The 26,616-nt window shown below is 47.7% G+C and overlaps 13 protein-coding genes across 13 annotated transcripts; 8 read left to right on the top strand and 5 right to left on the bottom strand.

The window, feature by feature from the left end:
* Positions 1–382: 382 nt before the first annotated feature.
* On the bottom strand, positions 383–1,225 carry LY89DRAFT_590123 (subtilisin-like protein; the record flags this gene model as incomplete). The annotated part of the gene is made up of 3 exons (XM_018209575.1): positions 383–701; positions 759–1,033; positions 1,079–1,225. Coding segments are annotated over 3 exons (741 nt in total), but the record flags the coding sequence as incomplete, so codon positions are not given.
* Positions 1,226–2,349: 1,124 nt separating this feature from the next.
* Positions 2,350–7,517, bottom strand: LY89DRAFT_620940 (multidrug resistance-associated protein). Its single transcript, XM_018210929.1, has 5 exons — positions 7,121–7,517; positions 6,386–7,061; positions 6,247–6,335; positions 3,239–6,116; positions 2,350–3,145 (listed from the first exon to the last, which is right to left on the bottom strand). Exons 1-5 carry the CDS (start codon positions 7,460–7,462, stop codon positions 2,421–2,423), a joined length of 4,710 nt encoding a protein of 1,569 aa, XP_018068806.1. The 5' UTR covers positions 7,463–7,517; the 3' UTR covers positions 2,350–2,420.
* Positions 7,518–8,049: 532 nt separating this feature from the next.
* On the top strand, positions 8,050–8,862 carry LY89DRAFT_589772 (uncharacterized protein; the record flags this gene model as incomplete). The annotated part of the gene is made up of 1 exon (XM_018209554.1): positions 8,050–8,862. One exon carries the CDS (start codon positions 8,050–8,052, stop codon positions 8,860–8,862), a length of 813 nt encoding a protein of 270 aa, XP_018068805.1.
* A 1,016-nt stretch (positions 8,863–9,878) lies between these two features.
* Positions 9,879–11,179, top strand: LY89DRAFT_686926 (mitochondrial carrier). The gene is made up of 3 exons (XM_018215393.1): positions 9,879–10,003; positions 10,106–10,277; positions 10,432–11,179. Exons 1-3 carry the CDS (start codon positions 9,904–9,906, stop codon positions 11,009–11,011), a joined length of 852 nt encoding a protein of 283 aa, XP_018068804.1. The 5' UTR covers positions 9,879–9,903; the 3' UTR covers positions 11,012–11,179.
* Positions 11,180–11,498: 319 nt separating this feature from the next.
* Positions 11,499–12,011, top strand: LY89DRAFT_736482 (uncharacterized protein; the record flags this gene model as incomplete). Its single annotated transcript, XM_018220124.1, has 1 exon — positions 11,499–12,011. The coding sequence occupies one exon, from the start codon at positions 11,499–11,501 to the stop codon at positions 12,009–12,011; it is 513 nt and encodes a 170-aa protein (XP_018068803.1).
* LY89DRAFT_139870 (uncharacterized protein) lies at positions 11,905–12,717 on the top strand. Its single transcript, XM_018205309.1, has one exon. The coding sequence runs from the start codon at positions 12,105–12,107 to the stop codon at positions 12,555–12,557; it is 453 nt and encodes a 150-aa protein (XP_018068802.1). The 5' UTR covers positions 11,905–12,104; the 3' UTR covers positions 12,558–12,717.
* Positions 12,718–12,867: 150 nt separating this feature from the next.
* LY89DRAFT_686925 (uncharacterized protein) lies at positions 12,868–14,388 on the top strand. The gene has a single exon (XM_018215392.1). The coding sequence runs from the start codon at positions 13,268–13,270 to the stop codon at positions 13,931–13,933; it is 666 nt and encodes a 221-aa protein (XP_018068801.1). The 5' UTR covers positions 12,868–13,267; the 3' UTR covers positions 13,934–14,388.
* Positions 14,389–15,354: 966 nt separating this feature from the next.
* Positions 15,355–16,784, bottom strand: LY89DRAFT_698757 (putative short-chain oxidoreductase; the record flags this gene model as incomplete). The annotated part of the gene is made up of 5 exons (XM_018217006.1): positions 15,355–15,369; positions 15,583–15,803; positions 15,921–16,201; positions 16,354–16,419; positions 16,477–16,784. 5 exons carry the CDS (start codon positions 16,782–16,784, stop codon positions 15,355–15,357), a joined length of 891 nt encoding a protein of 296 aa, XP_018068800.1.
* A 2,578-nt stretch (positions 16,785–19,362) lies between these two features.
* On the top strand, positions 19,363–19,666 carry LY89DRAFT_139090 (uncharacterized protein). The gene has a single exon (XM_018205303.1). The coding sequence runs from the start codon at positions 19,462–19,464 to the stop codon at positions 19,624–19,626; it is 165 nt and encodes a 54-aa protein (XP_018068799.1). The 5' UTR covers positions 19,363–19,461; the 3' UTR covers positions 19,627–19,666.
* Positions 19,667–20,145: 479 nt separating this feature from the next.
* LY89DRAFT_139123 (uncharacterized protein) lies at positions 20,146–21,977 on the top strand. Its single transcript, XM_018205304.1, has 4 exons — positions 20,146–20,405; positions 20,660–20,678; positions 20,819–21,147; positions 21,383–21,977. The coding sequence occupies exons 1-4, from the start codon at positions 20,361–20,363 to the stop codon at positions 21,860–21,862; spliced, it is 873 nt and encodes a 290-aa protein (XP_018068798.1). The 5' UTR covers positions 20,146–20,360; the 3' UTR covers positions 21,863–21,977.
* Positions 21,978–22,294: 317 nt separating this feature from the next.
* On the bottom strand, positions 22,295–24,838 carry LY89DRAFT_139668 (actin-like ATPase domain-containing protein). Its single transcript, XM_018205307.1, has 3 exons — positions 24,473–24,838; positions 24,099–24,419; positions 22,295–24,049 (listed from the first exon to the last, which is right to left on the bottom strand). Exons 1-3 carry the CDS (start codon positions 24,651–24,653, stop codon positions 22,329–22,331), a joined length of 2,223 nt encoding a protein of 740 aa, XP_018068797.1. The 5' UTR covers positions 24,654–24,838; the 3' UTR covers positions 22,295–22,328.
* LY89DRAFT_139679 (DASH complex, subunit Dad4) lies at positions 24,698–25,486 on the bottom strand. The gene is made up of 5 exons (XM_018205308.1): positions 25,447–25,486; positions 25,337–25,393; positions 25,245–25,289; positions 25,101–25,185; positions 24,698–25,052 (listed from the first exon to the last, which is right to left on the bottom strand). Exons 1-5 carry the CDS (start codon positions 25,447–25,449, stop codon positions 25,024–25,026), a joined length of 219 nt encoding a protein of 72 aa, XP_018068796.1. The 5' UTR covers positions 25,450–25,486; the 3' UTR covers positions 24,698–25,023.
* Positions 25,487–26,401, top strand: LY89DRAFT_139127 (uncharacterized protein). Its single transcript, XM_018205305.1, has one exon. It carries the CDS (start codon positions 25,648–25,650, stop codon positions 26,221–26,223), a length of 576 nt encoding a protein of 191 aa, XP_018068795.1. The 5' UTR covers positions 25,487–25,647; the 3' UTR covers positions 26,224–26,401.
* Positions 26,402–26,616: the final 215 nt, after the last annotated feature.

Below are 26,616 nucleotides of genomic sequence, written 5' to 3'. Positions count from 1 at the left end.
TGAAAGTACTGGAATCAGATGCACAACGTTTTTGAGAGCTTTGCACGAGCGAAACTTGTACAAAGTACCCCACTATAATTTTCCCAGCAACAGGAATTATGGAAGCTGTACAGTGTGTGTATCCTCACAATGAGATTCTTGCTATGTTATTTTTGAGGATTTTAACTGTACCTCAGATCCTAAGACGTTTACAAAGCTAGGCAAAGAATTGGGGTGGTATATCGTACCGTAGAACGAGCGAGTGGCGAGAAAGTAGTTCAATACATGCCCTTGACAGCCGAATTGAGGAGAAGGATTACATATTTGTGCATACAAAGATTCCTTTTCTTTCGGAGGAAATCCAAACCAAGTATGCAACAGAGAAAGGGCGAAACAACAGGCTTTATGCTACCGTACCATTCATCGCTGCTGCTCGAATTGCAGGGAAGTTCTGTGGGTACATTAGTGAAATCCATACATCAGTCGTATTATCCACAACGAAACTTACGGGAGTTCCAAAGCCTGTCACGGCATCCCAACCAGTCTGTGCCGGAAAGCCCGTAGTGTTACAACCAAGAGCCGATCCGCTCCTGACGTCTGTAAATGCCTTGAAGCCAACAGAATACAACCAAGGATTCATGAACCCGAGCACGGGTTTGCCGGCTGCTATCAATGCATCATTGACAAGTGCGATGACGGAAGCTGCTGTCGGTGTCGCAGCACTATTTATACACATTAATGAACAGCTCTTGGATGAACAGACGAAGCGGGTACTTTACCTAGTTCCAGATACAGCACGAATAGTACCATTCCAAACTATGAGGAATTGGAAAGCTTGCGCAGCAATGTCTGGATACGCCCGTCCAGAAGAATTATAAAGCGTTTGAAACTTAGTCCCCATACTCTTCACATAAGCAGGGACGACATCATCTTGATACGTTGGTCGACCAAAATAATTACTGAAACCGCCACCAGAAGCGAAGCTGCCGTCTGTGCTGGCAGCTACAATTTCAGGGTTCACGTTCTTCGTTCCGCCCACTACCGTCACGTATGGCTAGAAGTTCTCAGTGGTTGTCTATAGTAGGAGAACGAAACTTACACACGAAGCAGGAAATTCTGGTAAAAAGGCGCTGGTGTTCTTTCCATCATTGGTAAAGCACAACCCCTGCGGACCAACTCCATCATCTCCACTAGCAGAAAGGACAGTGACTCCCCTTGCTCCCATTTGCAGACAGCATTGGCATATGATAGTGGCATAGTCTGCTCATCATCTCCATAAGGATATATCGCACAACAGATGCCCGCATCTTGGTCTTGGCGTCAATTATTGAAAAGAATCGGCTCCAGCATTATCTTAGGGACTATATGGATCTTATTTGGGTGGTTTTGAGATCGACCACAACCAAAAAAAAGCATATCAATTGAACTCACAGCAAGTATCCAGCAGGGCTTGCGAAGACCTCAGATGAAAAGCTTACAGGGCCTCCAGACTTCAGCGGACATAAACTTCGAGCAATTGTTTGAAGGAGACTTGCCGAAAGGGTAGATTCTCATGGGTATCGCTGGTGGGATTTGGTAGGGTTGCGGACGCTAATGATATGCTTTCTTTGAGTGTCGCGGTTGTCCGAGTCTCGTTTCGTTTCGCCCTCTGATATTCTTTCGCCCTGATATTAGTGAAAATGCAAGCTTGTGAATCGAGCAGAAATAAATGGCAATTGTGTCCACGGAGGGAAGTGAAAATCTACACGATTGCGGAGACGCACACGTCAATGGGGTTAAGATAGTTCAGATGACGTCGGGAACATCTTCAAGTCGGACAAAGAACAAAGGATTTGAAATGAAGAAGCTTTTGTTGGAAATCCTCTATTTCAATATTCCTAGAATTCAATCTGGATATCACGTACATCGCTGCTGAGGTGAGATGGACGCCATCGCTGCTGCAAGAGATTTCCTCCTCCGACAACATGAACTAGTCGCAAAGTATATTACTCACCTTACAATTGAAAATGCAGGAACATGGTTGGTAAAGTCTTAACTAGGCATCGTCGAATAAAGTTCGGAACGTCAAAGCACGAAAGGCAGACGGACAATGTGGCACAAGTTCCGAAAGTCAAAACCCGAACCCGAGTCTTCTGGATTCCGGAATCTGGAGACTTCTTACGGAAGAGTACTAGCAACATATGCTTTGTAGCTAGACACCACGGATATAGTTTTTGATGTATGGGCGTAGGTTCATTGTGTAAACAAAGCCAGAAGTCCCCAGATTGGCGCGAGAATGCACTCGCATTTTGGTATCCGAAAGAGGTAGATTGTATGACAGGTCGTTGAATCTCATGTAGTCAACTCGATGTGGCAGGAAAAATCAACGAACGGGCGATGAATCTAATCATTTTTAGTCTATTCTTTCAATTCGGGAAATGCATGCAATTTTTTCGAAGTTCCTACTTCCTATCTTCCATAATTATCTTCTCCAACTCATCCTTTTCCCCACTCTGTGCCACCATTCCCTTAAAGAGACCATCTTCCTTCTCTAGCAGCTCTTTCGGGCTGCCAAATTCAGCATTCACACCATCCTTCAGAACCAAAATCCTGTCAAAGTCGGCTATGGTACTTAGCCTATGCGCGATTACCAACAAAGTGGTATTAGAAAACTCATCGCGTATGGAGCGTTGAATCAACAGATCAGTCGACATATCAACAGCTGATGTTGCCTCATCGAGTAGAAGAACTTTTGGACGGGAGAGAATTGCTCGTGCGAGGCACAGTAGCTGCTTCTGACCTTGTGAAAGATTGGTTCCTCCGGATGCAATAGGCGCTGTCAGAGAAAGGAATATGTTTCTGTTTTCGGCTGGTTGGAGGAACGCGGTCGTGGAACTTGCAGTTGATGAGTCTGGTAGAGTTGCTTCGGGAACAGGGGTATGAGTATATGATGGAATCAAGTGGACGCGCATCAAGGCTTCTCTGAGTTGGTAATCGCTGAACTCGTTGAAAGGATCCAGGTTTGATCGAATGGTTCCTGAGAATAGGACAGGATCTTGGGGGATAATTGCTAGTCGGGTGCGTAAGTCGTGAAGTCTGATCCTGGAGATATCAATGCCGTCGATTACGATACTACCCTTGCGGGCTTGGAGGAAGCGGAATAAAGCTAAAGATAGAGTTGATTTGCCTAGTGGAAGTCAGCATGGTGTCGATACTGCTCTATTCAAATAAAAGCAAGTATGGTTGATGGATTGGCAGCAATTGTCACATGAAAACTTACCTGCTCCCGTCCTTCCAATGACACCGATCCTCTGGTTCTTCTCTGCGGTGAAACTCAATCCCTTCAAAATCGATGGTAGTCCTTCAGCGTACCCAAGTTCTAAATCTTTGACTTCTACCCTACCCTCCTCAGGCCAGCTAGCAGGTATATTGTCGCCGTCTTGATCCTCAATCGTTATGTCTCGGTACTCGAACACGCGTTCTGCCGCATTCATGTCGAGTTCTAGCTGAGTAGAAATTCTGATAGCCCAGCTGACCGAATGGCCAAAACTCAGGGCAAATGATAAAGCAAATCCAGCTAGACTGGCATCAATGCCCTTCTTGGTGATGACGAAGATAGAAACAGCGGTAGCGAAAAAAGAGGCTGTGATACCGATGCGTACCATAAGCCAGCTTCGAAAGAGATTATTGTACCAAGAAGAAGCTGCGTATGTATCAATCAACGCAAACATCCGATTCTTGAAATCAGAAGATTTGGCAAATGCCCTGATTGTCGATAAACCACTCAAAGACGCTGCAAAATGCGATATCACAGGTGATTTGTTTACTGAATCTAATCTTTTTACGTTGCGTGCTGCGGTGAGGTAGCTCCTGGTGAATAACGTGCAAGCTGCTAATAGAGCTGCTGCACAAATAATCATGAATGGAGAAACAAAAGTAGCAGCTACTAAAATCCCAGTGATGTCGGTGGATATTGCGGCGAAATAGTAGAAGGTTTGAGCAAGGGATGAATCGATACTAGTAAAGTCTGCGGTGAACCGATTCAAGATCCTTCCGGTAGGTACCGTATCAAGCCATCGAAGAGGTGCTCGAAGAACACTGTACAGGACACTCTTGAAGATGAGGCGAGATGCTCGAATAGAGCCAGAGTAAACGAGATAGAGGCGACTGATAGAGAACACAACCGATATTGTGGATATCAAACAGTATACTCCGAGGTAGAACCATAGGTTGCGGTTTTGAGTTTCAATCGGAAAGCTTGCGGAGACCATAGTGGAATTGATGGTGCTCCCAAAGTCTGTGGGACTGATTGGAATCTGGCCAGAAAACCGTGGCTGGATGGTATGTCGAAAGTGAGAGGCGGCAAAAGAAAATGCTGCTTCGCTCTGCCCCTTTCCGTAATCACTTGCCCATATCCTGATCCAATAAGTGCGACCTAAGGTGAAGCCTTCGGCTACGGCATACAGACCGACAACCAATGACCAGAAAGCCCATCCTCCGGAAGCGTGAAGATATCCAGCGTAGACCGAGGTTTTGACTCGGCCAGTCTCTCTTTGCTCTTCCTCAATCAGTTTCTTAGGCGTTGCCTTCACTGCGACTGCAGCATCCGCGGACGGGATTGCGGTCGCACCATTGCTCTCTTCTGCGCGAAGCACCTCATCTTCCTCCCCGTATTTTGGTTCCGTAGTGTCATCAGCCTGAAGCATTCCGTCCAGAATCCCCTCCTTCCGAAGGTCTTCTGTTAAGCCAGCATGCTCAAGAACCCCACTACCTGAGAGGCGGACGGCGTACTTTGCACGTGGCAAACATAGTGAGGTGTGGTGAGTAGCTAAAACTATGGTTCTTCCTTCGGCTAGTTCGCCCAAAATTGCATGCTCGTAAATATACTTGCCAACGTGGGAATCAAGAGCACTGAAGACGTCGTCTAGAATCATGATACCTGCCCTCGAGTAAAATGCTCTGGCTAATGTCAGTCGCCACTTTTGGCCTCCACTAAGACTGATTCCTTGCGCCCCAACTTCGGTTTCGTCACCATCCTCGAACATAGCAAGGTCCTGTGTCAAAGCACAGGCTTCCACTACTTTTTCATATCGAACAGGATCGAATGGGAGACCGAAGAGGATGTTGTCTTTGATTGTAGCGTTCTCGATCCATGGCGTTTGGGAGACGAAGGAGATAGCAGTCGGAATGATCCAATCGACTGGAGTGGCTTTAGAATCGTAGTGCTCACCGGAAGACTTTGGGACTTGTATAGAACCAGACAACAACTTGATCTCTCCTAGAATCGCTGCAAGCAGCAGAGACTTGCCAGATCCTGTAGGCCCCGAGATAACGCTCAGAGCATTATTGGGGAATTGCAAGTTTAGTTCCCTCAGGGCGAACGGATCAGCCATTGGATCTGTACCGTCGTGGGGAAAGCTGATCGATGCATTGTAGAAAGATATGGATTCTCCTGGTGAGGTATTTTCTGGCTTTTCTGGCAAACGAAGAAAGTTCTGAATTCTATCGCAGCTGACTTTGGCGTTGATTGCGGTGACTAATAAGAATGGGATATGGGATACGAGGCCATCAAGCTGGAGGAACAAGCTGATAGCTGTAAACGCAACTGATGGTAGCAGGTTTCCATGGACCCAGGAATACGTTGCCAAGGACAGGGCAGTAAGCACAACAGGAGTGAACTCTGAAGCAATGGACATGTAAAGGTTGTCGATGCGAGTTTGCCAAAGTGTGGACAATTCCTCTTCGCGTACTGATCCGAGCTTTTCAGCCCACTGACTTTCAGCTGCGGAGAACTTAATCTGCCGAATCCCATGGAGTACCTCCGTAGTGATGGTAGTCCTCTTATCTCGAATTTCCATCAAGATCTTTTGCTTCTTGCCATATCGCTCTGCAAGAACTTTGTTGAAAGGAAAGAGCATTGCGATGCCTAGCATTCCTGCACATAAACTTTGCCAGCCGATAAGAAGCAGCAAGAACACAACGGTGACAATCAGCTTGCCAGCAGAGTTGACATACTCAGTATTCTGTTCACCGAAGGTGGCGATTGCATTGCAGTCGACTGCAAACATGTTGACAATCCCTGATTGAGATGTCACTCGATGTTTTTTGTCTGGCTCTTGTCCCTCTTCGGTCTTGGTATCTTCTACCTTCGATGATTCCTGGTACTACTGTTAGCTTGCCTTTTTGTGATCATCAAGGAACAAAATCTTATTTCTTATGACCATTCATAATGGTGCTCTCTAGAGCTCGATTTGAGGTCTTGAGCATGTGAAGAAACGTTGAACTTACTTCTTCAGGAGGCTCGCTTGAGTCATTGATCTTCAGCACTTTTGAATACATGAGCCCGGTAAGAATTGATCGAAGGGGAATAACGATGTCTATGTCACAATTCTTCAGCATATGCACACAGATTATGACGCTGACTTACCAGATCTTCCCCACCACATAATCCTCGAATCGACTATATGCGAACTGATAGCAGCAACAGAGATCCCCACAACATATTTCCATGCCCCAGGCTCCATGGCATTCGGATCTGTTCTCGTTTCGAGATATTGAAGTAGCTGTAGAGTCGCGAATGCAGGAGCCACATCGAAAAAGTTGGAAAAGAGTATAGACAGCCATTGTAATATAAATTGCCGTCTAAGAACCCAAAATATTTGTATCCAAAGCGGCATAGTGTCTTTGATGGCAATGTTCTTGAATCTCTCTGTGGCATTTTCAGACCTCGTAGCGTGGTCCATAGCTGGTAAATCCGAGTTTCCGAATTTGTCTCTGTTGGCCGCGGCAAGCGTGTCAACGCACCACTGGAAGCTGTATTTGAACCAAAGAGCTACATTCCTTTGTTGGTCAACGACTTTCCCATCTGGGCGGAAGACAACTGGACGACGTTTGATGGACGCTATTGTCGCTACCAGGCTCAGAATTGAAGCCATCTGAAGGCTTGTGATGATAGTAGCAACGACACTCGCATCGTCCAGAAGAGATATCCAAGCTATTCCAACAAGAAGGAAACATGATGCCAATTTGGAGATTGCGGATTTGAATCGCGCGACTGGAGCTCGCTTTAGGGAGGCATCGATGAGTTGTAATAGCAGAAGTGCCTGCAATATGTCAATTAGTATGTAATATCATTTGAAGTCATAGAGTACTGAGGTCTAACCCAGGCGGGGACAAGCAGGAAAATTCCGAGGTGATGATGATTGCTGCCTGCGGTCCTGGTTTTTTGGTTAATGGCGGTGTAGATAGTGTCTGCAATGGATAGTCCAAATCCAATCACGGCAAGCACGAAAATGAAGATGAACTGGAGTTTATTGGAGAATTCATTTGTCGATTCTGTGCTTGCGACTCCGTCTTCATCGGAGTAAAGTTCTTGATGGTGATTAGGATTCTTATTAATGCGCCAGCCTTTCGCTAGAGACCGTAATGAGGGGATAGTAAACACAAAGATGAAGGCAATCAGAGCAATGGCAATATTGTCCAATAGAAGTGCCAAAAGCATCATGGATCCAATGTGGATTATTGTCTGAACATGCAGACGCGGTATCGGATTGTTGAGATTCTTAAGAGGTGAAGTATGAAAGGTGGGTTGCAATCTTTCTCCAGTTTTTAAGCGACCGGCAAGCTTTAATAGGCAGGTGCACTAGAGCTACGCCGGCGTGAGTCAGCGAGGGTCGAGTGTCGTACAGTAGGTATCGAAGGAATAAAGATGGACTGTGTTAGATTGTTGTCGTTCTTCGATCCTGTAGAAAAAGACTTTTTCCAACGTTCTTTTACCGCACACTCCGTAGAGTCCAGTTGAATCAAGGGGCTTCGCTACGATCACGTGACAGATAGTAAGATCTTACATACTCAGGTATCTAGATACTTTGTGAATATGGCAGGCTTATCTACATTGATCCATTCATAGGGATCTGGTGTAGAGACACCTTGATATGAATCGAAACTTGAATTTAGTAAAAGGCCGGATCGAGTCATGAGGAAGTGGATTTTGTCCTACGGAAGCTAAATCATGGTGCCCGAGCATCATTTCCCACATAAACCATTTCTGCCATCAGTATACACAATACATACCACAACCTCATCAGAATCATGTTCTCGATACAGATTGCATCCGACCTTCATCTCGAAGCTCCCAAGAGCTACGATCTTTTCAACATCATCCCCAAAGCCCCATGCCTTGCGCTGATTGGCGATATTGGATGTATAAAGGATCGGGAATACCTGACTTTCTTGGAGAAGCAACTACGCAATTTCAAAATCGTCTTCCTGATTCTTGGTAATCATGAACCTTATCACAGTGACTGGGAATCGACAAAGCGAAAGCTGAAGCAATTCGAAAGGGACATTGGGACGAAACATCAAAAAGAAAACCTTGGATCACTCATCTTCATGGACCAAACTCGATACAACATATCTCCCAACATCACCGTCTTAGGATGCACTTTATTCTCGAATGTTCTGCCATCACAGGCCAAAGATGTCAGCTTTGGTCTCAATGACTTTTACAACATCGATGGTTGGACGGTTGAGGAGCACACTCAGTCTCATATCGCAGACTTTCAGTGGTTGAACGCTCAAGTCAAGTCCATTGCAGAATTGGAACCCAAGAGAGAAATCATCATTCTCACTCACTACAGTCCCACAATTGCCCCAAAAGCTACCGATCCCGCGCATTCGCAAAGCAAAATCTCCTCAGGTTTCTCCACCGATTTGTCTGGCGAATTCTGCTGGACAAGTGGAAATGTGAAGGCGTGGGCATTTGGCCATACACATTTCAATTGTGATTTTGTCGATGGTGTCAATGCGAAAAGGGTCCTCACAAACCAAAGAGGATATTGCTTCAAACAATCAGTTGGTTTTGACGCCACCAAGTGCATTGAGCTGAAAAATCACAACTTCTGAAGATTTTGTATGGAAGACATCTTGTTGTGGAATGGCTGACGACGAGCCCGATCACATCTGACTAACAAATCCATAGGTAAATTGTCCCAGCCCTAGCAGACTCTGTAGCCAGTTCCATGTCCGAAATCGAGATCCTAACATGGTTCCTAATTGCATTGGAGCAGGTTATCTCAAGCAGAAAGGAAGCTGCAGAGTCGTTATTCCTGCATGGGGATTCTGATGAATCCTCCCGCGCTGATGATGACGGAAATCGACATTTCATTCTCATGTTGCAAGATGTCCGGAGAATAGAAAAGCCAGTTGCGGGATTTAGCACTCGGCATATTTTGCCAGAACTCAGAGCTACAATATTAGAGCTCTTACATAGCACGAACTTCTTTTCAAATTCTATAAGCTAAACTTTCATTATTGAAGGATGGCAACTTGATGCGAAATGTCGCAGAAGTCATGGAGACACTCATTCTGAAGAAGGGATAATTGGGATTGACAAAATGGAGCGCAAGAATCAGAACTTGAGTGCTTCATTATAATCATGGTATAGTGATACGCTCAGTAATAGAATGGGCTTTAAGTAGTGTGCAGAGTGCGAGTCCGAGGTAGTTAGAAATGTAAGTGTTTTAGGCGCAATTTATCTGTGCTTCAGACGGCCAGAAAATCGCAAGCCCAATTGTCAGGAGCTAAACTGTTAGAAGCTGTGAGACCAATGATACCCAACTTATAGTATTCTTTCGTCTTCCTCTAAAAGGCTGATTATGACGTGAGAAAAGTCAAGCGCTAGAAAGTAAGTTCGCAAGTCTTGACAAGCATCCATTTTGCAACAATATATTTGTCCAACGCTCGGAACAATAATTGACTTCGGCATACAACAAACTTATATTGCCAGACTATTGAACAAAAAGCAAGAGTTTCCAAACTTTCAAAGTTTGTTACCTAAGAGAAACCACGATCCCACGTGACCCAGAGACACGAAATTTCTGCATCCACGTGACAACGTCCTTTCCTCCTTCCCACGACATCCCTTCTTGCTCTCCTCCCCAGGGTATGGACGTCACAAGTCTCTTTGAGAATGTTGGGGCAAGCGCCACTGGCTCCATCATCTCAAAGCTCGCTTGTTATCCCTTGGATACCATAGCCGTCCATTGTACGTTTTCTTTGTCCGTCACCATAAATTCGCGTTCTTTCGCAGCTGCAAAGACCCTGGCAACCTGTCAAGACCCAAGAATACTGCTGATTTACCGTACAGATCAAACTTCTACACGTCGCCCTTTGCTGTCAATTCCGCTCAAAGCATATTATCGGGGTATTGGCGTCACGATTCTCACCGTCACACCCGCCACTGCGTTGTATCTGACAACCCGAGAGGCTGCCCAGATCGCTTTGCTTCCACACCTTGGTGATGGTGCACTTAATGATGCGTAAGTTTTCCCTTTTAGTGGCAAATTTTCTCCTTTACTCTGTCATCAGATTCTTACAAGTCACGTGGGACTGCCCTGGTCGAAGAAGATTCCCTTCTCCGAGACATAATATGATCTAGAATATGAAAGAATCAAGCTAACTTTGGCACTACAGTGCATCAGGATGTCTAGCCGAACTAGCAGGCAGTGTGCTCTTCACGCCAATGGAGGTCTTGAAAGCACGCTTACAGATCTCATCTCATGGCGAAGAAGGCAAGCTCCTCTATCAACTCCGGGACATAGCCCGTAAAGAGGGCTTTCGCGGATTCTACAGAGGATATGTGATGGGGATTGTAAGTTACATGCCATATAATGTTTTATGGTGGACCACATACGGGAACATTAGACGAAGTATGCCGGACCGAAGCATTGGGACGCAGATCACATGTGGAGCTGGTGCAGCAGCTATGATCTCTGCAGCATTTATTCATCCGCTTGAGCTGGTCAAGACGAGGTATCAAGTGGCGACGAGTGATACTGTTGCAGCTGTGGGTTCAGTGGCGGGTACGCGAAGCTCGGATCAAGAAGGATTGAGGCAGGTGGTGAGAAATGTGATGAAGGAGAGCGGGCCGAAAGGGTTCTATGCTGGCTTCTTCCCAACTTTGTTGCGGAGTGTGCCTAGCTCGATTATAATGATGTTGGTTTTTGAGAACCTCAAGGCGAAGAGAAGGGTTAATGCTGAGTCGGCTTTATGAGACTGATCTGGAGGATGACTGAGTAACAAAGAGCATGTAGCAGTCTCATGTGTATTATATTAGAGAACCTAGATCTGGACCAGGAAGGGACCTGGTGGATATCCCGACTCCTTTCAATAGACGTTTAGACTCCTCTTCGAGATACTGTCTAGTACAATTTAACATGGATGTTAATCCCATATGTTTTTGATCACATAAGAAAACATCATTGAGAAGACAGTTCAAACAATGGGTGAGTCCAGCATTTGTGCTTTCACATCGTTGGTAACCAGCTTTTAACAGGAAACACTCTATTTTAGCGAATACGGAACATCATAAGTATCAGCCAACACTCAGGGACCTAGAAGTTGGACGGCTTGTGTCTCCCGAGTCAGCCTCTGGCACTGATGATTGATGATGGATAAATACTGCAATTGTCCCACCTCTCAACAATCATCCACTCTTTCGATTTAAATCGCCCTTTCGAACTGAAAGATTCTTAACGAAGATGGCAACATCGGCAAAAGCTGAAGCATGGGAGGGTGAGTCCCTTGCGCCAGAGCTCCTGCTGGTGATCACCACTAAGCTACCTGATCTCGGAGCTCTTGACAGTCTGCTCAGAGCCTCGCCAAACACATTTCGTTTGTTCAATACTGAGAATGTTGTAAAAATCACGGAGTCAATTCTGTCGTCAGGGTCTATACATCAACATGTCCGAGTAATCATCTATGTTATAGCTCTGATTCGGTCTTCGGCCCTTCCAATATCTAATCTTGACGATTTCACGGAACAAGTCATGCTCGAAGCCATGAAGACTTGGCCTCCTGCTCTCGGAAGTGGTTTTAATCCTATTCGCCGGTCTCCGACTACGTCTGCCGTGTTGCGCAGTATCCTTTCTACCTATCGACGAATCACGATCCTGACGCAAGGTTGTCTAGAATTCTACCTTGATCGTTACAGGTCTCTCAGACCTCAGCATCTTGCCGATAAAACCTTTCGATTGCATGGTGTACACCCGTGACTCCTTCGACCCGAGCGTCGGAGATACGAAACGAAAGAAGTTGGACCGCCTTCTTGGACTGAGGAGCAGCGAATTTCCCGAGCTTTTTGGCGCATGCAGATTATTTGGGACCTCCACAAAGTGACTTCAAATTCCGCTCTAGACTGGCCTACAGAAGATATCGACCGACTCAACACCGAAGAATCTATAGATCTTTTCTACAGAGAGACTCTGTACCTGTTACTATATCGCGACGATCCACAACCAGAGTACGAAGAATTACTCTCTGTCATGCAATACAGAAGAAAGGTAAAGAGAGAAGCTATTACACAAAGCCTTGCAAAAGTTTCAAATGTATCAAGAATTCAGAGACAATCATCAAAATCAGTGCCTAATCAGATCGCCTGGGAAGAACTCGACCGTCCTTCATCCGGAATCGAGTTCTACCATAATTGGATTGATCCTGGAATATTATCCGCTGGCGTCGGATTCTCACCGCTTCGCGCAATATCATTCGATCACATTTTATACGCTTTGGATCTGCGTTCTGGGATAGAGAGAAAATGAGAGGCTAAGGGTTTATACCGTCTTCTCAAGAAGACTGGGATCACTTCCCTACCACCTTTTATCATTTTGCATGGCAAAGTCTCTTGAGTACGGAAGAGCTTGAGGAGAAGGTGCGAGGTTTCATGGCAAGGTACCGCGGGGTGCGATGGGCGTAAAGGAGCGAAGTGTCAATTTTCTCGACGGTTTGTTACAACATACGCTCTCAGACTCGGACGGAGGTAGCTTATAAAGTTTTGGCTTCAAGTTATTTTGATGATGGGTGGTACCCGGATCACAAGGCAGCAACTCCTTCGACGCAATACATGTGATCCCTGTACTTAGACTCGGTTTGCATCAGATTTCAGACGTCTGTTCAAATTCTTCTGTGACAACACAAGACTATGACAATGGAAACAACCCCAACCCCTGAATTGACAGCGTCCGCGAAGTATGGCCAAATGGCCTTTGACATCTTCCTTGCAGTAAGTATTCTTGGATCAAGTACAAACCCCATTTCAGGCCCAAGCTCATGCGGCACAGGAACGATGGGATCCTGAGGCCGACGCAACGCAAGATGAAAAGCAATGGAACTCTCTAGCGCGGCAGTACCTCTCCATGTCTCTCGGTGAGCGACATGTACGTACTCTTGCCTAGCCTTTTAGTTCAGTGTCCCTTGTCCCGCTCCATTCCCAAACTTGGCGCTGATTTGAGGACGATCTCAGCCATATCGCATGGAATCCGGTCGGCGTAGGCTCAACAACCACTATTCAACAGCGGCAACAGGCACAGAAGCTATCATTCTCACTCGTATCTTGCCTCGTTTTCAAACGATCCAAGAGCGCAATTTCTGCGCACTCAAATACACTAATGAGTCCCATAACCCAGCTTTGCTGAGGACGTACTACAGCGACATCAATGGGGAGAATAAGGATGAGGCTCACAAGATCATGGTTCGCGATGCGATACTCGAAACCTGTGTCCATAAAGACGGAAATTGGAACGACAAAGCTCTGTACGACTTTGGCGATGATTGGCAGCGCATCTTACTCCGCATGCCGGAGCTGTGTGACCAAGAGGTGGGCTATGGTGAAAGTGAAAATAAAGAAGAAGACCAAGAAGACCTCGAAGCTCCACCACCTGACGATCGCGAGGCATTGGAAAGTTGGCTGTGGTCGCGCAATGTAGCCATCCGGTTCTATGTCAGAGACCGTGAAGCTATGGAAAAAGATCTGATCAAGGTTTTCTACCTCGATACTCACGGTGAAGCTATTTGGTCTCATAAATTCAACGCTAAGTCCATTTTGCAGTTTAATGGGGCTTGGTATTCCATGAGTTTGGCTGAGATTAATGGCTGCTTCAGCGGGTCTCGGGAGAATGGCTGCGAGTTGTTCCTTTGAGATACTGGTTTGTGGATAGCTTGCGAGTCAAATGAATACCCAAAAGTACAATACGTACTCGGAGAACAGAAATTGTCTTTCAATTTGCGCTCTTCGCTTAATTGAGAATCTAAACACATTCCGAGTTGGTCTTATTAAAGACCAACTTTTGCGAGTAAGAAGATTCCTACGTTATTGACCAAGGCATGCCGTAGGACGATGAGATAATGAAGAAAGCAGCGGAAGAGATAGAGCGGGGAGGTGACGTCTATTTGCACGTACGGAGGGGATGGAAGTTGTTATATCCGCAAGTTAGGAGACCGACTCTGCGGCTGCGAGGCCGAAGGAGAGAGGTCGGAGCTGAGGAGGATGTGAAATTGTTTGGAAGGAGGGAAGTCAGTTCGTAGCCGAGACCGCGATTTGCGCCTCGGGGGTTAGCGAGAGAAAGGGGGAGTAAGCGAGAGGGCAGGAAAGATTGAACTAAATGCAGTAGGACATTGGCTTTTTAACCGAAACTGAGCATTACCTGTAATTAAACGATAGTCAATTAACTCGTCATCTTTGCCGCCCTTTCGTCGGAAGATGCGGGAACGGAGCGGAAAGGAGAAAATTAGTAAGATAGTCTAATCCATTAGTCAAGCTCGCTCTTCGGCAAGAGAAGAGCTTGGCAAGTATTAGAAATCAGAGAGGGAGCTACTGCAGGCTTTTTATTTGGGATGTAGTTGCGGGAGGCACGGAGATAATGGAGTTAAATCAAGGGAGGTAGGTGCTTGGTTTCCGGGGTTTCTAGAGAGAGAAAAAATGGGGAAGATTTGGAAAAGAGTCTAAATTCTGTTTGATTGGATGGTTGAGACGAGTTAAGTGGTGCGATTCTGTAGGCTGAGAGGAAGGCTTAGCGTAAATATTACCCAGACTGGAAAGTAAAGCCGTTCATTAACATATCAGATAATATACCAAGCAACAGAATATTTAAGCAGCTTCTTAATTTCATGAATTCATGAATTCGCTCCCGGGATCACATGCAGCTCCTGGTCCCTCACATGAAACACCTCAACATTTGAACTGTTACCTACACTAGCCTCCGGCTCTAATATCTACGATGGAAAGAACAACGCAAGTGTCAAGGCGAGCCTTCTACCCAGAGATACCGGGTGCAGTCAACATCCAATCCCTTAGCAGAGAAATCAGGTGTGTTTCGAAGACCTAGGCAAGTGGTTCGCGTCCGCATGATACCACAGGAGCAGAAGTTTATAAGTATAGTGTCCAGAGGGAAAGCTGGCCAAGAAAACTTCAAGGAATCGTGATAAGAATAGCTAAAGATTTGTTTGGTTTGAGGATACACTTTCTAGTAAGAGAGCGAGTTGAAGTTTGGCGCTTTTAATTTGCTACTTCTACTATCATACTTAAGTTGAAAGTAAATCTTGGAATAACAAACTTTTCACTCACTTTTGGTTGATCTTCAAAAAGTAAGATTAAACTTCTTTCATTGAGCTCTTCAAGTCTCAGAACTTAGATCTTAACCTTCCACAAGACCAAACAATATCCAATCCCGTCCGTCCCACCAGCTAAACCTCCTTTTCCAACCCTAACTCTTCAAACCAACCCCACTACCCCAACCACTCCTCCGGCCTCCAACTCCCCGTCCTCACCACATGCTCCCCCGCACTCACCACCCCCTCAAAATCCGTCTCCGCTCCCCCAACAACCCCTTCCCACTCCTCCACAGCCCCCACAATCTCCCTCCCCCGTCCCCTCGCGACCTCCACCGCATCGCCCCCAACCGGGACCCTGAGCGGCCACTTCCTGCCCTTCGCCTTTCCCTCCTCCCTGATCACATCGACCATTACCTTGACGCCTTTTTCAGGATCGCCTGGTTGGGCGCCGTTCATCTCTATAAAACTGTTAGTTAGTACACCCCTTTATAAGCAAGCTAAGAGGAGCGGAAACAACATCTTCATAGCTCCCTCAAAATCTAGTCTTAGAACAAAAAGAGAAGGATTCAACATACTTTGACTCGACTCAGCCAAAACCCCCATCAATCCCGCATAATCCTCCTCCCCACTAACAGAGAATTTCGCATGCCCGACGACACCGGTGCGGAAATGGCCGATGTCGAAGAGGATGCTTTTCACGCCAAACTGGCCCATCTCGGCGTTGAGCGCTTCGTTGTAGGCCGCGAGGAGGAACTTGGAGGCCGAGTAGGGGAATGTCATTGGCATGGCGTAGAGGCCGAAGATGGAGCCTATGAAGGCTATTTTTCCTGTGCGGCGGGTGCGGAAGTGTGGGAGGCTGGGGGAAAGGGATTAGTATATAGTTTTTACAGATACAGAGATTTAGGAGTTGAGTCGAGTGGAGAGGATGGATAGCTTGTTTGAGAAGTAGCTGCTCTTGAGGAGGTTTCGCTTTTGAAGAAAAATAGATGCAGAGCAAGGGTGACGTACAGGGCTTGAGTGATTCTCTGGGCGCCGAAGAAATTGGTTTGTAGTTGATTCATGAGTTTTTCTTCCCTATCAAATTCTCTTAGCATTAAAGATACATAAAAATAGAACAGAAGTAATACATACTCCAACTCCTCCACAATCGACATCTCGACATACCCCGCATTATTAACCAGGACATCCACCCTTCCATAAACCTTCAGCGCCTCGTTCACCACTTTCTCAATCTCGGTTTTAGAAGCAGTGACGTCGAGGTCGATGAGGTGCGCGCCTTTTTCGCGCAGGGAGATGAGTTCCGGGCGCGTGGTGGCGCGGCGGGAGGTCGCGAGGACGTGGTCACCGCGGGCGAGGGCGGTGAGGGCGAAGAGGTGGCCGAAGCCGGTGGAGGTGCCGGTTATGAGCCAGACGAGGGGTTCGGGGTGAGACTGGGACATTTTTGGGGAGATGAGGAGGGGAGAGGGTGTTGGGAGGAGAAAGTGGGGGTAGATGAGGTTAGAGTGGGTTGAATTCGCGGTTGTGAGAAGTTGGAAGTAATTTTGTACGAATCGAGCTCTTTCACTTGAGTTAAGCTGGTGTACGGGCGTGGATAGAGGTTCTTGATTTGAGAAGGATAAGAGGTTTGTGGTTGATACGGGAGTATGGGGACTGTGGTTGTGAAATTCGGGATTTCGAAAAGACCTTGGCGGTCAGCTTCTGTGTTGGATATGCATGATCTACCATCTGTCAACGTATATCCGTCAACGTATATCCATCTTGACTCAATTTGAACACTTCCAACTTCCTCGCTTAGAATAATGCAGCCAATCTCAAAGCTCAGATCCAGCTCATTGTGGACCAGACGTACGTGAATTCGAACATCAGAACTCCACTCTCACAGTTGAATCCGCCCACTCACAGATTCTGGATTATTCCAAGCGAGGAAGGAAGCTCGATAGGGCTGATTCCAAGACTTTGAAACAGGTTGACTATCAAAGTCTTATGTCAGCACTTGCAACGACGATCCCTCTCCTCGCATAACATGAAATGGCTTCGGGATGCCAACCAATGATCAAAGGATCCGAATGAGCCTCATCAGGAATGCAATGCGGGGGCTGACCATCACATGACTCTCTCTCGCATTATCTAAAAACTTAGTAAAAAAAGGAAGAAAAAAGGAACGCCGTCAGCTTACTCTCCCTGTCAAGTACCTATTCGGAAAGCCGTCCAATCGGGAGTTTCCTGTCGGGTTGCATTACAGTACATGGAATTATCTGCAGCCCTGATTCAAGGAGAGAGAGCTTGCATTTGGAATTTTGCTGGGTGCAGCAGCAGTCGGACATTGGGTTGTTCCATGAAATGAATTGGGAGGGAAGCATGTGTGTGCGCGGCGGCCGGCATTCGAGGTGGTACAAAAAGTATATGTATGGCACTCTATTTTGCGGCACCTGCGGCATTTAGTACATCCAATCACTAGAAGGACGTTTCGAGAGCAATGTTGGTTTTTGCTAAAGAAAGAAATCTGTGCGTAGACGTTGCAGTCTTTTCGATATTTCCGACCAGACAGAGGAATCGAGCTAAGACTTGTACCCTTGTACGCATGACTGAAATGTAGAGTAAGCAGGCCATCGTCGTAACGACGCAAACGAGAAACGCCCTTCAGCAATGAAGAAGTGATCGGTGACTGATGATGGATGTATGTATGAACGAAATATGCCGAAAGCTTCGGCTCGCAAATAAGCTCAATTTGACGTGTGCCATCTTACGCTTCGTACATGATAGCCAGCCACAAATCTTGAAAGACGTGCAGATCTGCCAACGGCCCAGATGAGCGGCACTTGCCACGAGGCCCTGATAAGGCTGACGTTCCATGTCTGGGTATGGAGATGATGAGTGTTCAACGGGGGTCATTGAAGAGTAAAATATAAGTCGTGGAGGGTAATGAATGGCCACTTCGTTAATGCAGCGGCTTTCACCACGGGTATCACTGACAAGGCGAGAGATCGAGTAGGCGTGATTGGAAGTCTTGACGCTGCATATGCGATATGCGACATGATACTTGGATTGGAGTAGAAGGGACTATTTGCCTGATTTAGACAACGATGTGTTTCCAAAGCATCGGCAGCGTCGGGAGCGACCGTGATCTGAAGCTTGCCCTACTGAGGGCAATGCCGTGGACTTGGCTTTCTTCTCTGGATCACCGATCGAGCGTCCCGCGCGTTCATCTGGACCTGCTCTCACGGGTCCTGCATCTGGGGAATGTGCCATTGCAGTCTGTACCTGCGTACTTTTGTTCTTTCGACCGAAAGAGGAACTGGTGCCCTGGTTACAAATGCATCTCGTCCGAAGCATCCGAGGTATTCACAATTGCATTTTAGCTTTGTGTATTTGGAAACAGAGCAGCAAACAAAAGCTCAAGCAGAACGTCAAGATGGAATTTCTAGATGTGCGATTTTCTAGCTCAGGTAAGCAAGAATAGATCGGTGCGTCAGCAATACAGGAATAGGAGATGGATATGGTTGCGTTTCGAAGAATGCGAGATCATGGGTTGGGTTGGACAGAAGGGAGGGGTATGGAAGGGTATATCGAGGATGGAGAGATGGGTTGTCTCCTTTTCGGCGTTAAGTGGAAGCAACAAGCCGAGAGCAGGCCGAGTGGCAGATCATAAGGGATTTGTTCGATGATTCGTTTTCTTAGTCGGCAATTAGTCATACAGATGGTGGTGGCCGGAACGAGGATGCTTTGGGGCAATGTAGAAATGGGGATCGAGAAGGTGCGGCCGCAACGGGACAAAGTGCGAGGGAGGGCAGGTGGTGAAGGAAGCGGTTGAATGTGAATGTGAATGTGAGCAGGTGGCAGTGTGGTATTCCGTATTTGGTGGTGTCTGGGCTCTGGTGTGATTATTTTGGTGTGGTTGTGGCTTCTGCGGTTCAACATAAATAAATAAATCGGTGGTTGGGTATTTCGTACTCCTTCAGCCAGTCATCCTTTGGTTGGAGGTCGTCGTCGCTTGAGTCTGCGCTCGCTCGGAAGTGGAAAAAAGGGCAGGCCATGGCACGGGAAGTTGACAAAGCGAGTCCGAGACGTCCAGCAGCCGCAAAGGGGATAGCGTCAGATTAAATATTGGTAATCAAGATGTTCGTCACCCCCAGTCAGAAATCCCCCCCAGCCGCGGACTTTGTGATTAGTAGCACGCCGCCTCCCGCAATAATTAGCCATCGATGCTGCATCAGCCATGAAGAAAGAGACAAAAAGCTGCTGAAGATTCTGTCATCCGTCCAATTGTACCCCATGTTCTGAGTCGTGAGGCTTTCACGATCCCCCCGCAGCGATTGTTAATAATCATCTCATTCACGCCCTCAATTCCTCTTTGCGACGTTCAGAATATCCACATCTGTCTCTTGCCCGCAGCATCCGGAGCCAAGCCAAGCTGGCGAGCATCAGCCACCATTGGGTCACGTGTGATCTCGGATCCGGAGTTGCAGCGCATGCATGAAGTCACGCCAGGGACCCTTTTTGCTTTCTCCAAGAGAAGACAAGACGTCAAGTCGAATCGAGTAATTGCATCGAACAGGACTATTCGGAGACTGCATACTGATTCCATCTAGATCCCCAGGACGCGCCGAGGACATTGATTAGTCAAAGGCGTCTTGCGGTCCCTGTTTGGCATCGCAATACGACAACTATTCGTTACCAGCATTGTGGTGTTGTGTTGTGTTGTGTTGTATTGCGTTGGTTGTTGCCCTTTTCTCCAGAGTTGAGACTTCCGATTCCATACTGCACCAATACAGGACCACCTACCGGGTTATCAGGCCTAGCCGCGAATTTCAGCTCCGACTCGCCGTCTCCGTGCGAGCGCGCATTACATTACACCCAGAAAGAAATCCGAGCAACAACCATTACAGGACTCGTACTTCGTACCGCACTTACAGTCCAGTCGCCGCATCCCAGCGACTGTACTTCTTCCACCTTACCTCACCCGACCACCCTACCAGACACCAACGTCTTATTACATCAGAAAGGCATCGCCAACCATGCAGTCAATCGCCCCCGCTCCGCCCCAGAGCATGCAGAATCAGGTACTGTACCTCCCTCTCTTCTTAGCTACCCCTCCCCTTTTGCCTCCAATTATACACGCCTATCCTATCTACCCTACTCTATCCTGTCCTGTCCATTCTCCCATAGCTTCCCCTTCCCATCCCTATTGTCATCAGCCGGGAAGAATGTCTCGTAATCCGAAAATGCGCACTCGCACTTCCTCATCTCCAAATCACGATCACCCTCCTCTTCATCCATCCATTGCCGCTCCTCAAAAGCTGACTCACTCGCGCAGGACATGAGCGCAGACAATGGTATAATCACCCCCCTCTCCCACTCCCACTCCCCCCTTTTACGAGTCCGTCTTGTAATCCAATCCAATCCCATCCCATCCATCTCGTCGTGTACGGTATCTTTGCTCTGCTTGCTGACATGATCCTCCCGCCGCTGGCAGACTTAAGAGCCCAGCTCGCAGCCGTCATCAACACGTCGCAACACGGCGGTCCTCCTCCTCCTGGCGCCTCGAATCATCCTCATCCTCATGGAGCCTACAACGACGTCCACGCCCATCATCACCAGCACCAGCAGTCCAGCAGCGCGAGCCCTCACGACCATAACATCGACCCGGCCATCGGCGGCGGCATTGGAGGAGGCGGAGGAGGTCCCATCAATATGAGCACGGGCGGCGATTCGGGCGGAGATGATTCTCTAGGAGATGGTCGCAAGGGAGGAAAGAGAGAGCTCTCGCAGTCGAAGCGTGCTGCGCAGAATCGCGCTGCTCAGGTACGTTTGCGGTTTTCCTCAATGACAATAACCGGCCCTCGCGTCGACATCCTGCACTCAAGTGTTTGCACCGACGATGAGATCAACAAAGGGTTATCATGTATTTGTTTGGAGGTTGCGCCTCGTCTAAAAAAAAAAAGTCCACGGTGCTATCCTTCCTTTGCTTTGTCAATTCTCATGTCATCAACCCTCACCATCTTGACTTCACCACGCTTACATAATCCCCAATCTACAGAGAGCCTTCCGTCAACGCAAAGAAGGCTACATCAAGAAACTCGAAGAGCAAGTCCGCGACCTGCACAACCTGGAAGATAACTTCAAAGCCCTGCAAGCCGAGAACTACTCCCTGAGAGAATACATCATCCACCTCCAAAGCCGGCTCATCGAGTCTCAAGGCGATTACCCCCAACCACCACCCAACGTAAACCTGATCCACCCGCACGCTGGCCGAGGACAACAACAACAGCAACATGACCCCCAAGCCTCAGCTCCCATGGCGCCCATGAGCACGCTCCAGGCTTCGGCGGCGAGGACACTGGCAGCTGCTGGACTGGCGGGAAAACCACAACAGCAACAACACCAACACCCCGGAGCAGAGGAGTATGATCACAGCAAGCGGTACAAGGACGAGGGACACGATAACCCGGCTGCGGACGAGGAGATCATTAGGAGTCAGCTCCAGGGCACCGCTGATGGATTACCGAGTTCGATGTAAAAGCTTGCCTACTTACTTACCTTAGCTATCTTTTGGCGTTCACGGCGGCGTTGTTGCTGAGGTCTGAATTGCTGGCGTACGTAGGAATGGACGGGAATGGTGGTGGAAACCTATGGCGTTGCATTTTCTCTCTTCTTACTTTGCTTATCACCTAGCTACTTACTGCTTTCTCACTCGCTGCCATGATTATGCGGAGAAAAAGAAAGGGCCCCTTCTGTCCGAATGAATGAATGGATGTATTAGATGTCGCTTTTTCAGATACCTACCTACCTACCTACCTACCTACCTACCTATTCCTTCCTCACACCACCATCTTTCTGTCTAGCATGAAAAATGAATGCTTGCTTGCCGCCCAAAAACAGGAACATCTCCGCTCCCTCCCCTTCATTCATGAATAAGCATTCCCCAAACCATGTTCCTACACCATGATTAGTGGACCACCAGCGAAGAAGCCAAGCTCGATTAGTCAACATACCTTCATATACTCGGCCCCTTTCTCCAAATACTCCTCCCTCGTGACCGCCGCCGTCTTCCACGCGCTCCCACCTGCCCACTTCGCAGCGCCCTTCCACGCATCGAGCACAGGATCCTTAGCCCTCCTCACAACCGGCGGAGCATCTGCTGGTAACGCGGCCCTCAACCCGTCCCTCAACCGCTCATCGAAGTTCTGGAACAGCGTACTGCCGCCCGTCAAGAAGATATCCCTTAGGAAATCGTCGCGGCCGCTCACGCGGTGGTTCAGGATATCGGCTGCGATCTCCACGATGCCTGCTTGGTCCAGGCCCGCGATTGAGGGCTGGAAGATGACTTCTGGGACGCGGATCCGCTCGACGTTCAAATGCAGCTGGTGGGCTTCTGCTTGGCTCTTGAGATCGAAGGGTCTGGGCCCGCGGAGAAACGCATGCACGAGGCTCTTGGTCCAGTCCGTTTGGGCGTCCAGCGTGTGCTGGTCGGTAAATTCGGGATCGTATTTCAGCAGGTCTTGTTCCAGGGTCTTCAGGTTCGCGCCGAGGTCCTCTTCCTCCTCGTCGTCGCTGCCCTCACCGGTTGCGATCTGCCGGTACACACCCCAATCGTCGTCGTTGGCGCCAAAGTTGTCGTCGTCGCCCCCTCGCCGACGCTTCTTGGTCGGGTTATCGGAGGCGAGGTTCGCGATGCTCTTCATGCGGATCTGGCTTGCTAGGGATTTGCGGTTCCCCAGGTCTGCTTTGAGGCGTTCGCGGTCCTTCATCTTTTGGACTAGTTCGGCTCGAGCAGTTCGCCGTTGCTGCAGCCATCCCTCAAGATCATTCTCTCTCTTTTCCTCGTCTGCTCGTTGCTCCTCGGCGAGCCTCGCCCTTTCCTTCTCCTTTTCGGCTTTGGCTCGAGCGCGTGCTTCGTGATTAGATTTCATGAGGCGTTGGTGGCGCTTCTGCTTGATGCCTGCTTCATCTAACTGGTCATCTGGGACTTCCAGTAAGCTGAAATCGGGCTCTTCAACCTCTTCTTCGATTTCTGGACCTCCCACATCTTTCGTACGTGCTTTTCGAATGGACTTGTCGAGTTCTTTGATCGTTCGTTCAAGAGCGGCTTCGTCCTTCAGGTCCTCAGCATCCAGCAACCGCTTGATTTCCTTCTTGCTCTGATCTGCTAACTTGCTTTGCAGGTCTCTGTAATAGTCGAGTTCTTGTTCCTTACGAATTAGCTTCTCTAGACGCATTTTTGCAGCTTGCTCCTGTAATCTTCGACCACTTTCTTTCCTCTTCTCGGCTATCCTCGCGAGCTCTTCCTCACTCTTCTGCACGATAATCTCTTCAGTGAAAGGGTACTGGATGACATGATCGCGATCCTCTAATCCAGTCCAGTCAAGATACTTGCTCAATTCGTTGTCGTAATCTTGCGACACATAGCAATGCTCGCGAAGCATATACTCTGTTTGGGAAGAGTTGAGTCTGCCTGGGAAAGTAGGATACTTGAGACGGAGTAGCTTCAGGAGATACTCGGCACTTTGTGATCCACCCCAATTCAGTCGTGTTGCTTGTGATAGGATAGCTTTTGAATTGAGAACGGGTATGAGATGCGTAGAACTATGTGAAGAAGATACAACAAGTCCTGTCTTGCCATTATTATAGTCGTAGGAAAATAGTGAGTCGATGCCATAGGCTAACGATGGTGCCTGGTATGCCTCGAAGATGATTTCTGTCATAGCTTGACTGTGTTAGCACAGATTCAATAGCTACAATAGATAATAACTTACATTTCCGCGAGTATGGAAGATTGGCAACGGCTTCAGTCATGATAATCGGTACATCGATACCCCCATTCGAGCCATCCACACCTAATTTAATGAAGATGTACTCCAACAACGCTTCCATAACATCCCAGTTACTGACAATACCACTGCCAGCCTCAAAAGCATTTCTTATGTGCCCCCGCGCCGTAGTGTCCGTGTAGATATCATTGCCAACGAAGGAATACGACTTGGCCAGCTTCCGGTCTCTATATTTCGAGTATATGGGCGTGAGATTCATGCGCGGGGCTTCTTCGAAAGACCATCCAGCCCTCGTCGTAGAAGAACCTGTGTATTGCAGTTAGTATACAATGTGAGGGTTGGAGGAAGGGGGCAGTCACCATTGTCGATGACAATCGTCGCTTTGTCGTGTCCTAGCGATTTTGCTTTCTGGTATCCATCTGCCTTGGGTTTGATGAATCGTCGGAAATGCGCTTCTTCGGGGTAGTATAATCGAGGGGGTGGAATCGTAGAGCTGGGCTCTGACATTTGGGTTGGAGGGTCGATGGCGGAGGGTGCCATTGTTTTTGGTTTCGGTTGAACGTTGGTTGTGTTGTTAGATCATGATGAGAGTCGCGGGCAGATGCTGGATTTGTCGAAATAGCTTTGGGTTTTGAAGGCGAATGCGGTTGCTTAGCAATTGATTTGTTCTAACTATTGTTCTCATCATCTAGCTGTTCGAGGCTGAGGTCGGCAAAACTTAAAATTCACTCCGACGAGGCTGATGATATCAAGAGGGACAACCAGAATATCAGAGTGCATTTCTCAGGTGAAATTCATAATGCATTAAGGTATCATTGCTTTCCTCCATTCCTATGACCAAAGACCAGATGGTGCTCTAACGCCAGAAGACCTGACCCTACTCTACAAACACAATCTATTGCTCCACCCATCATGAGGGGTCTTTGAGAGCATCGGTGGCTATACAAATTAGTACCGGGCTTCTCTTGACTTTGTAGATCTTCTTACCTTCCAGATGGAAGAGGACATTCGACTGATAGTTCTTGAACATTTGGGCAACAAGCTCGACGTTCATGTTTTGAATGTTTATTTCCTTTACAGAATGAGCAAGTGCCTACAGAGAATAAATGAAGTGATATTCAGGGTTCATACTTGCAGACTCTTATTCAGAAGCATAATAGCCTCATTGAGTTTCTCCTGGTAGCAATCAGTATTGTGATGATACACAGCGCAAAGTCACATACCACATTGGTGATGATGCGAGACAGCAGAAGATTCTGCTGGTGTTCATGAGGACTTTCCTATAAGATAGTCAATCTCCATAGCCATGAACTGACGTTCGGGCATGATTTACCATCTCTGATCTTGCTGTCACCGATCCAAGTCGCGATATGCGATGCTTTGGTTTGTTCCAACGCGTCCAAAAGGCGGTGGCAGAAATTTAGCTTAGTCCCACGTGATCGTACATACAGCTGGAAGGGAAGCCGTTTGTCACTCTCTCTTCCTTCCTCAAGGTCAAACGATACACCGTATTCTCTAGGATTCCTCACGAACCATGGCACCAAATGCTGAAGAAGCCGAAGCTCACCAAGCACTCCTCGATCAGCTCAATATCCACGACACTCCAAAACCTTTCAAGAACTCCCACTGGAAACCAAGTCAACGCCGCAACAAGAACATCAAAACAATCCTTGGAGACGCGATTCGAAAAGAAGCGTCCCTCCAACCTACGCAAGACAATAGCGGTGCCGCGACTCCCAATCTCGACGAATCTAGTACATCCACCGACGATGGAGAATCCACCCCTGCCGTCTCGACTCCTGGCTCTATGCTCCAACCCAATCTCGCACAAGCTTCGAGAAGTCTGTCAAAGATGGTGCTGGAGAAGAATATGAAGGCCTTTGAGTCCTCGTCTACGCCATCTGCTACCTATACCAATATCGAAGCTACGCCTACACTTGGTCATCCTAAGCATTATTGTGATATTACTGGTTTGCCAGCACCATATACCGATCCGAAAACGCGATTGCGATATCACAATAAGGAAGCTTTTGCGGTTGTTAGGAGTTTGGGCCCAGGTGTTGCGGAGCAATACCTTGAAGCTCGTGGTGCCCACACAGTCTTGAAATGAGCGAGACAAGCATGGACAATGCTTTCAAGAAGTAAAGAGGATCTGGCACGTTGGGCACAAAGTAGAAGATGTTTGCTCTAGTAGCCCTCGCCCTACTACCAAAGCTCGACACATACACAGCAGTACAGTCTCAGGATCCCCCTCTAGTAGCTATGAGAATACCCTGGCGCTCATGCTGAACCTGTGTCACCTACCACAATTACTTCGAGACGATCGCAAACTACACTAGCTACAAGCGGTTACATATCATGGGATGGCTGATGTGCTTCACACCGAAATTTGATGGCCGAGGCTGGATGTATGGCAGTTTTCCATAAGGAGCAAAGGATTGCTCGAAGAGCTAGGAACGATCTTGGATGACTGGAAGAATGCAATGGCCTGGGACTATCATGT

This window comes from Mollisia scopiformis (assembly GCF_001500285.1).
Source record: "Mollisia scopiformis unplaced genomic scaffold LY89scaffold_17, whole genome shotgun sequence".
In the NCBI taxonomy this organism is placed as follows: Eukaryota; Fungi; Ascomycota; class Leotiomycetes; order Helotiales; family Mollisiaceae; genus Mollisia; species Mollisia scopiformis.
The sequence above is the reverse complement of the archived record's forward strand: the minus strand, read 5'-3'. Positions and strand labels throughout refer to the sequence as shown.

What these genes read in the sequence shown, in the direction of transcription:
- LY89DRAFT_620940 (XM_018210929.1), bottom strand. Translation starts at nt 7,462, where the DNA reads ATGATGCTTTTGGCACTTCTATTGGACAATATTGCCATTGCTCTGATT. An exon ending in TATGTGGTGGGGAAGATCTG is followed by an intron (nt 6,336 to 6,385) that starts GTAAGTCAGCGT and finishes ATTGTGACATAG; the next exon opens with ACATCGTTATTCCCCTTCGA. An exon ending in CATTGGAAGGACGGGAGCAG is followed by an intron (nt 3,146 to 3,238) that starts GTAAGTTTTCAT and finishes GACTTCCACTAG; the next exon opens with GCAAATCAACTCTATCTTTA.
- LY89DRAFT_686926 (XM_018215393.1), top strand. Translation starts at nt 9,904, where the DNA reads ATGGACGTCACAAGTCTCTTTGAGAATGTTGGGGCAAGCGCCACTGGC. An exon ending in GGATACCATAGCCGTCCATT is followed by an intron (nt 10,004 to 10,105) that starts GTACGTTTTCTT and finishes TTTACCGTACAG; the next exon opens with ATCAAACTTCTACACGTCGC. An exon ending in GATGGTGCACTTAATGATGC is followed by an intron (nt 10,278 to 10,431) that starts GTAAGTTTTCCC and finishes TTGGCACTACAG; the next exon opens with TGCATCAGGATGTCTAGCCG.
- LY89DRAFT_139870 (XM_018205309.1), top strand. Translation starts at nt 12,105, where the DNA reads ATGCAGATTATTTGGGACCTCCACAAAGTGACTTCAAATTCCGCTCTA.
- LY89DRAFT_686925 (XM_018215392.1), top strand. Translation starts at nt 13,268, where the DNA reads ATGGAATCCGGTCGGCGTAGGCTCAACAACCACTATTCAACAGCGGCA.
- LY89DRAFT_139090 (XM_018205303.1), top strand. Translation starts at nt 19,462, where the DNA reads ATGTTCGTCACCCCCAGTCAGAAATCCCCCCCAGCCGCGGACTTTGTG.
- LY89DRAFT_139123 (XM_018205304.1), top strand. Translation starts at nt 20,361, where the DNA reads ATGCAGTCAATCGCCCCCGCTCCGCCCCAGAGCATGCAGAATCAG. An exon ending in CGCAGAATCGCGCTGCTCAG is followed by an intron (nt 21,148 to 21,382) that starts GTACGTTTGCGG and finishes CCCAATCTACAG; the next exon opens with AGAGCCTTCCGTCAACGCAA.
- LY89DRAFT_139668 (XM_018205307.1), bottom strand. Translation starts at nt 24,653, where the DNA reads ATGGCACCCTCCGCCATCGACCCTCCAACCCAAATGTCAGAGCCCAGC. An exon ending in GACGATTGTCATCGACAATG is followed by an intron (nt 24,420 to 24,472) that starts GTGACTGCCCCC and finishes TGCAATACACAG; the next exon opens with GTTCTTCTACGACGAGGGCT. An exon ending in TCTTCCATACTCGCGGAAAT is followed by an intron (nt 24,050 to 24,098) that starts GTAAGTTATTAT and finishes AACACAGTCAAG; the next exon opens with CTATGACAGAAATCATCTTC.
- LY89DRAFT_139679 (XM_018205308.1), bottom strand. An exon ending in CTCGCATCATCACCAATGTG is followed by an intron (nt 25,290 to 25,336) that starts GTATGTGACTTT and finishes GATTGCTACCAG; the next exon opens with GAGAAACTCAATGAGGCTAT. An exon ending in TTCTGAATAAGAGTCTGCAA is followed by an intron (nt 25,186 to 25,244) that starts GTATGAACCCTG and finishes CATTCTGTAAAG; the next exon opens with GAAATAAACATTCAAAACAT.
- LY89DRAFT_139127 (XM_018205305.1), top strand. Translation starts at nt 25,648, where the DNA reads ATGGCACCAAATGCTGAAGAAGCCGAAGCTCACCAAGCACTCCTCGAT.